The 7145-nt window shown below is 45.3% G+C and overlaps 1 protein-coding gene and 1 pseudogene across 1 annotated transcript in view; one reads left to right on the top strand and one right to left on the bottom strand.

The window, feature by feature from the left end:
* Window positions 1–2705: 2705 nt before the first annotated feature.
* EYA3 (EYA transcriptional coactivator and phosphatase 3) overlaps window positions 2706–7145 on the bottom strand; it is a 100638-nt gene continuing 96198 nt past the window's right edge. Inside the window, exon 19 of the mRNA XM_014546752.1 lies at window positions 2706–4889. Coding sequence (XP_014402238.1) covers window positions 4809–4889 — 81 coding nt within the window. The 3' untranslated portion in view covers window positions 2706–4808. The remainder of the gene's footprint in view (window positions 4890–7145) is intronic.
* LOC106727619 lies at window positions 5270–6651 on the top strand (annotated as a pseudogene).

The raw sequence follows: 7145 nt of genomic DNA, 5'->3' as shown, positions 1-7145 counted from the left end.
GTTGCTGATCAAGTTCATCCTATCATGTTGATGGCGTATCCCAATGGAGATGGCTTCTTCCAACAAGACAATGCGCCATGCCACGGTGCTCGTATTGTGCAGGAGTGGTTTCAAGAACATGAGGGAGATTTTACCTTGCTTAGGTGGCCCCCACAATCACCAGATCTCAATCCAATTGAGCATTTGTGGGACGAAGTTAAAAGAGCCATCAGGCAGCTGGTTCCACAACCATCAAATCTCACAGAACGGGACAGTGCTATTCATCAGGCATGGTGTCAGATTCCTCGCATCACCTTTCAACATCTTGTGGAGTCAATGCCAAGAAGAATCGCCGCAGTATTGAAGGCAAAAGATGGCCCAACGAAATACTGATGGGGTGGTCATAATAATCTGGCCACTCAGTGTGTGTGTGTGTGTGTGTGTGTGTGTGTGTGTGTGTGTGTATAAAATTTGATTTCAGAGAGGAAAGGAGAGGGAGAGAGAAACGTCAATGATGAGAGAGAATCATTGATTGGCCGCCTCCTGCATGCCCCTACTGGGGATCGAGCCCGCAACCCGGGCATGTGCCCTGACTGGGAATCAAACCCTGACCACCTGGTTCACAGGTTGATGCTCAACAACTGAGCCACGCCAGCCGGGCTCAATATATTTTATAGACAATTAATTTGTCCTGGTTTAGTGATTAGAGCTCCGACCCACGCCCCAAAGGGTTACAGGTTTGATTCTGGTCAAGGGCATATGCCTGGGTTTAAAGTTCAATCCCTGGCCCTGGTTGGTGTCTCTCTCACCTGGATGTTTCTCTCTCTCTCTCTCCCCGCCCCCCTCTCTAAAAATAAATGGAAAAATATCCTCGGGTGAGGATCAGCTAAAACAAACTTTTCCTTGCAAATTATTTTTCCTCCATGTTCATTTATTTATACCAAAAGGTTGGTTATTTTTTTTCTACCTTTTTGGTGAAATTAATTAGTTATTAAAAGGGTGGTATCTTTTAATGAACTCGATTTTTATAATGAGCTCTTCAGATTTTTATAAAACCTTACTTAGGTGCCAACTAGCTGGGCAACTGTGTTGATCCTATTCAGAAAAGACATAGGAGCAAACTGTATAGAAAATAAAAACTTTATTTTTTTTCAAGTTTACAAGATAGTTCCCATTACATATAACATTATGGTCAAAGACTCTACAGCCATGAATGCCCGCAGTCACATAAATATATCCAATTCAATCAATGCCTTTTACTGCTAAATGAGGCATCTGTAATCCAGAGGGTCAGGCTTTGAGAAGTCGCCCTTAATGGGATGGCTCCTGTCAGTGCATTAGGAACTAGCCAATGAGTCTTGCTTGCTAGAGCTGTCTGACTCAGAGGAGAGAAACAGAAGGCCTGCTGAACTAGATTTTCTCTCTTGTGGTTTAAGATATTTTAGAATTTGCCCTGGCCAGTGTGGCTCAGTTGGTTGAGCATCCTCTCGTACACCAAGAGGTCCTGGTCAGGGCACAGGCCTGGGTTGTGGGCTTGATCCCCAGTAGGGGGTGTGCAGATGGCAGCTGATTGATCAATGTTTCTCTCTCCTTCTCTCTCTAAAAATCAATAAGAACATAATATATATAAGATATTTTAGAATCTCAGAATTCAGATTTGGCTTGTTATGGTGTAGATCTGGGGAGTTCCAACTTTTGGATGAAAAGGAAACCAAATTAGTGGTAAGAAACAGAAGCTGCTTACAGGGGCCCTGCTTGCCCCTTCCTGCAGGAGAGGAACACCCCAAGCTCATGACCCCTTGGCTCAGACCATCACTCTCCCAGGAAGTGGGAGAACAGCTCTGTCCCTCCTCCTCTTCCCTACGCTTCAGCAGCACTGACACCCATTCAAGGGAGTGGAAATCTAAAAGCTCCACATGCTGCAGCTGGTTTGCCAGTCAGATTCTACTTGGGAGCTTTAGCGCTGAGTTTGTGTAAACTGCGAACAAACTGTGGCACAAGTCTCCTGGGACACTAGTTTTGGCCCCTCCCAACTTGCAGAGCAGAAGATAGGAACACCCCAAACCAAATAAAAGCATCTAAATCTGGAGCAGGAATCCATTCTCCTGGACACCACCAGCTGCCCCAGGGGCACTGGACAGGGTGATGCTAAGGCACAGTCAGTTTTACATTCGAGAGTCAAGCCACCTCTTAAACCCAGGACACACTTGACAACTCCGGATCCCTTACTAGAAAAGTCCTCACCACGAAATGTGCAGACCCATCTTATAGAACCCAGTCCCCAGCTGGGGAAAGGATTCATCATGTGGCTAATCTCACGGGGATTCTTTCTAGTAAAGAGGGCTTCCCCCTCGTCGAAAGGACCCCTAGTGTCCTGGGGCCCTCAGCTTCTAAGAGCTCTTGGTGCTCCCACTTACTTTCCTTTCCAGGTCTTTGTACTGGGAGGAGAAAAACACGGTAAAAGAGCACTGTGTTCCCTGGACAATTCATTTTGGCAAAGAGGAAGCCAGGTCCCATTTCCTGCCTGCCCCCTAAATGAGTGGCAACAACCAGAAAAGAGCAAAGACTGCTCTGCTGAGCTTCCTCACCTCTCTTGGTCAATTTCAAGGTCCTTTGCAAAGACCTCAGCTGGGCAGTCAGGAAAAGACCAATGAAAAGGGGTCCACGTCATATTCTAGGAATAAAGAGCTTCTCCCGAAGGGCAGGGAGAGGGAGGGGTTTGTGTGTGGACCTGGGTCTATGATGGGGGTACCACTCCACAGCCTCACAAGCCTGAAACACAGCACCAACCAGGTGGCCTATGTCCAGGGTAGGAAACCAAGTTACACGGCCGGTAGGTGGAGGGCTTGGGGCCTGGAAGAAAAGATCCACCCTAGAGCTTTCTAAGATCAATTATCAAGCAAGGCAGAGCAGCATCTGGGCAACTGTGCTGAACTCAGACCAAGGGAAAGTCTGCCTTAGACTACATAACCCCTACTTCCACCCCACCGATGAGAGCAAGGCCAAAGCAGCAGCTGAGTAATGAGCACTGACTTCAGCTCCTCTCCAAAGACCTGTTCCCTAAAATTGTGAGCCATGAGTTGTTTCTCATTCAGTTCTGAAGGAATGTGTATGAACGGCCTTTCTCTGCTACATGAACGACCTGGACTCGGGAGGAGTCTGGCCTCTTTGTGCTGCAACATCTCTAGAAACGAATATGCAGATTCTCTGGGGTCAAGCAGGTATAGCTGGGGTTGGTCCTACTGAGTTCCAGACTACACCTCTCTGCAGCCTGGGAGAGGCTGAAGGTCCTCAGCTCGAGGGAAGTTTATCCTGCCTGAGCAGATGCCCAGGTGGGTCTTGGAGGGATGGAGCATCCACAAGCACAGTTGGGCTAGAAGGCTGGGACTAGTGCCTGGCACCCATCAATCTCCCCAGAGGCCAGGCTGGGAGATGTCCCTGCATTTGGCCCAGGATTAAGTTTCCAGGCATGGAGTAGGGACCCAACAACTAAAACAGGAGTATTTCTGGCTTCTGGTTTTCCACTTTAGAATGAGATTTGAGAAGTGGGAAGGGTGTACCATGGGAAAATGGGGTTTTGATCACAGCAATCTCTTCAGTTCTAGACAGAGATCTGGGTAAATATACCCAGAATACCCTTCCTAGGCTTAAGGGCTTCAAAGAAAGTCAACTACATTGGTAGTTTTGGCCAAATGTAGTTATGAGCCTGTTCTTAGACTTAATTTGACTTCTTGGGTCCAAAGCCCAGGGATTGGCCAGAGCTGCACGGAGGTGGCTGTGAGGAATGCAGGGCAGGAAAGGGACAGGAGCCTACACTGGGGACTAGGAAGGAAGGAAGGCTGTAGGGTGAGCATCTGTTGGGGGAGGAGTGCCTCTCTGCAGGAGGAAAAGGTGGAACAGTCCTGGTTCAAGAACCAAAGAAGTGAAAATTCACAAGAAGCCTTGTTCCTTCTCTCCGGTTTAGAGGTAAGCCCCCTGGACAAAGTCTTTGAATCAGAGTCAAGCTGGAGGCTTAGCATTTACTGTCTAAGAGAAGAAGTTCCCAGGATTGTGCCATTTGGTTAAAGGGGAGGAGGGATTGGAAAGGGGACTGAGGCTTCTAGGATGGGAAATACCAGAGTCTAAAGTTAATCAGTGTCCACTGCCCCACAGTTCAGCAAACCAGGAGATGGAAGAACAGGAGAGAAACCATCCTAGAAAGCAGACCACTGGAGCAACTAAAGAGGTGCTACTGTCACACAGAGAGGTATTTCAGATATTTCAATTACTATTTTCCAAGGAAACTTTACACATCCCTTTCTTGCTAGGAAAGAAAGGAGGGAAAACCTGCTTCCGAGACCAGACCCTTACCTATAAAAATTACATATACATTCACTGGGAATATGTTCTACAGCTAAGGAGTTTATAAAGACTGCAAGAGATGTTATTACAAAAGTCTGCCACATTTATCCTATCACCACAAGTTAACAGCAGTTCTCAACCAGGTCATGGACAAAGAGTGCAACTCTGCCCCCAAAATTTCCTTTTGTTTTTTCTTCTTCATTTTTTGAAACAAAATAAACAAAACAAAAAACACAGAATTAAAAGCACTGTAGCTGCAGTGAGTCTATTGTTCTCTCAATCCAACTGTCCTGCTTCTGTATGAGAATGAACACGGGGCTGCAGCTCACTCTTAGCAAAAATAAGCTTCATCCCTTGCAGCTGTTGGTTCTGATTGTGTTCTCGCCAGCATTCCATGGAGAAAGAGAGAGAGTTCTCAGTTGGTTCCAGTCTCCGGCTCCTTTCAGGAGTGAAAAGCAGCTCATGGGGAAGGCTCTTCATTCCAGTTCTTAGAGAAAATCAAGCTCCAAAGCCTGGTGGAGGGACACTAGGTCTCCATGGTTTGTGATCCTCCAGAAAGGCATGTTGTGCTAGAAGAGAGCAGGGACAGCTGGTTAACCCAACTTCTTTTGGGAGGCCATATTTACCCAAACCCTTTTATCCAGACCTCTCCCCAGGTACTTGTAATCTCTCTTCTCCTGCCCACCTCATGGGGCTGCCATAAGGATCAAATAAGTCATATGTGTAAGGACTGTACACTATAGGACACTCTACAAATGTGAGAGATTTTTATTAGGTTTCAGTGGTAACTCTATGCTTTATATCTACTTATTCTAGCTGCTATATAGGGTCTTCAGGATCAAATAAAATAGCCACACAAGAAATTAGTATCAATATTACATTTTCTTGTAGATAGGCAATTTCCTATAAGTTACAGAGCTACAAGGCCCAAATCTTGTTCATCACTAAGATGCAGAACATACAGATCTTGGAAATAATCCCATTATATAATGTGGTCAGAATTATGTCCAGTATACTGTGTGCTGTTCTGAAAGTCTTATGAAGGGCTTTGACAAATCCAAGTGTTAGAATCTATGTTCTATGAAGCTGCAGGAGACTAGCGTTACTGATTGTCTTGTTCAAACTGGTTACAAATTACCCAGAATCTTGAAGTCCTAGAATAGTTCTTTTGACATGTAACTCAGTGCACATACTATTTAAAAGGCTTTTAATATAGAGAAGAGGAAGCAGACTTGTTAGGTTGTACTCAGGAATGCCACTAGGACCAAGATGTGAAAGTCAGAGAGATAAATTTAAGTTCGGTGGAAGGTGGAACATCCTAACAGTTTGGACAACCCCACAATAGAACAGGATACGTGGGAAGCAGCCTCCTTATCCTGGGGTATGTTCAAACAAGGACTAGAAAGTCTTCTGTCAAAAAGGCTGCAGGAAAGATCCCTCACAGGGTGGGGGCTGAATTGCACAGAGGTTTTAAGGCATTTTCCAGCAGGTATATTCTATGGTAGATGATAACAGGCATCAGCTTAGAGACACTGACTCTGCTAATGACTTGAGTTGTTCTTTATCTCCCTCTCCGTTCTTCAGACCAAGAAGTACTGATACCTACATCCACTAGTATCTTTCTCAGAGGCAACATGCACTTTAGAATCAAAACTCCAGCTCCCCTCCATCCCCGGAGCTGTGCTAGTCCTGCAGGTCTTTGGCGAGCCGCGGACATGGGTCTCTCTTCTGCAGGACAGGGTTTGTCAAAAATAAGGCCCACTTCAAGAGATACCAAGTGAAATTCAGAAAACAATGAGAGGGTAAAACTGATTACTATTCCCCAAAACGCTTGGTGATCCAGGATAAAAATAAGTACAACACACCTAAATACAGGATGATAGTTTCTGTAACTAACAGAGAGATCATTTGTCAGACTGTTTATTCCCTTATAGAAGGAGGTATGATAATCTGTGCAGTTTATACTCAAGAACTCCCAAAGTATGGTGTGAAGGTTGGCCTCACAAATTATGCTGCAGCATATTGCACTGGCCTGCTGCTGGCCCACAGGCTTCTCAATAGGTTTGGCATGGACAAGCAGGTGGAGGTGACTGGAGATGAACACAATGTGAAAAGCATTGATGGTCAACCTGGTGCCTTTACCTGGATGCAGGGCTTGCCAGAACTACTACTGGAAAGAAAGTTTTTGGGGCCCTGAAGAGAGCTGTGGATGGAGGCTTATCTATCTCTCACAGTTCCAAACAATTCCCTGGTTATGATTCAGAAAGGAAGAAATTGCCTGGCTGGTGTTGTTCAGTGGTTGAGTGTTGACCTATGAACCAGGAGGTCAAGGTTCCCAGTCAGGGCACATGCTCAGGTTGCGGATCCATTCCCATTGTGGGGTGTGCAAGAGGCAGCCGATCAATGATTCTCTTTCATCTTTGAGGTTTCTAGCTCTCTCTCCCTCTACCTTCCTCTCTGAAATCAATAAAGATACATTAAAAAAAAAAAAAAAAGGAAGGAATTCAATGCAGAACTACATTGGAAACATATCATGGGTCAGAACGTTGCAGAGTATGAGTGATCTAATGGAAAAAGATGAAGAAACAGTTCTCTCAATACATAAAGAACAATGTAATTCTAGACATGATGGAGGAGATGTATAAGAAAGCTCATGCTGTAAGCATGCTGTAAGAAATCAAAATATATTTTTAAAAAATATATATATTTTTTTATTGATTTCAGAGAGGAAGGAAGAGGGATAGAGAGATAGAAACATCAGGGAGAGAAAATCATTGATCGGCTGCCTCCTGCACGCCCCCTACTGGTGATCAAACCTGCCACCC

Source organism: Myotis brandtii, unplaced genomic scaffold, assembly GCF_000412655.1.
Source record: "Myotis brandtii unplaced genomic scaffold, ASM41265v1 scaffold456, whole genome shotgun sequence".
NCBI classification, from domain to species: domain Eukaryota; kingdom Metazoa; phylum Chordata; class Mammalia; order Chiroptera; family Vespertilionidae; genus Myotis; species Myotis brandtii.
This window is presented reverse-complemented; position numbering and strand designations above follow the sequence as displayed.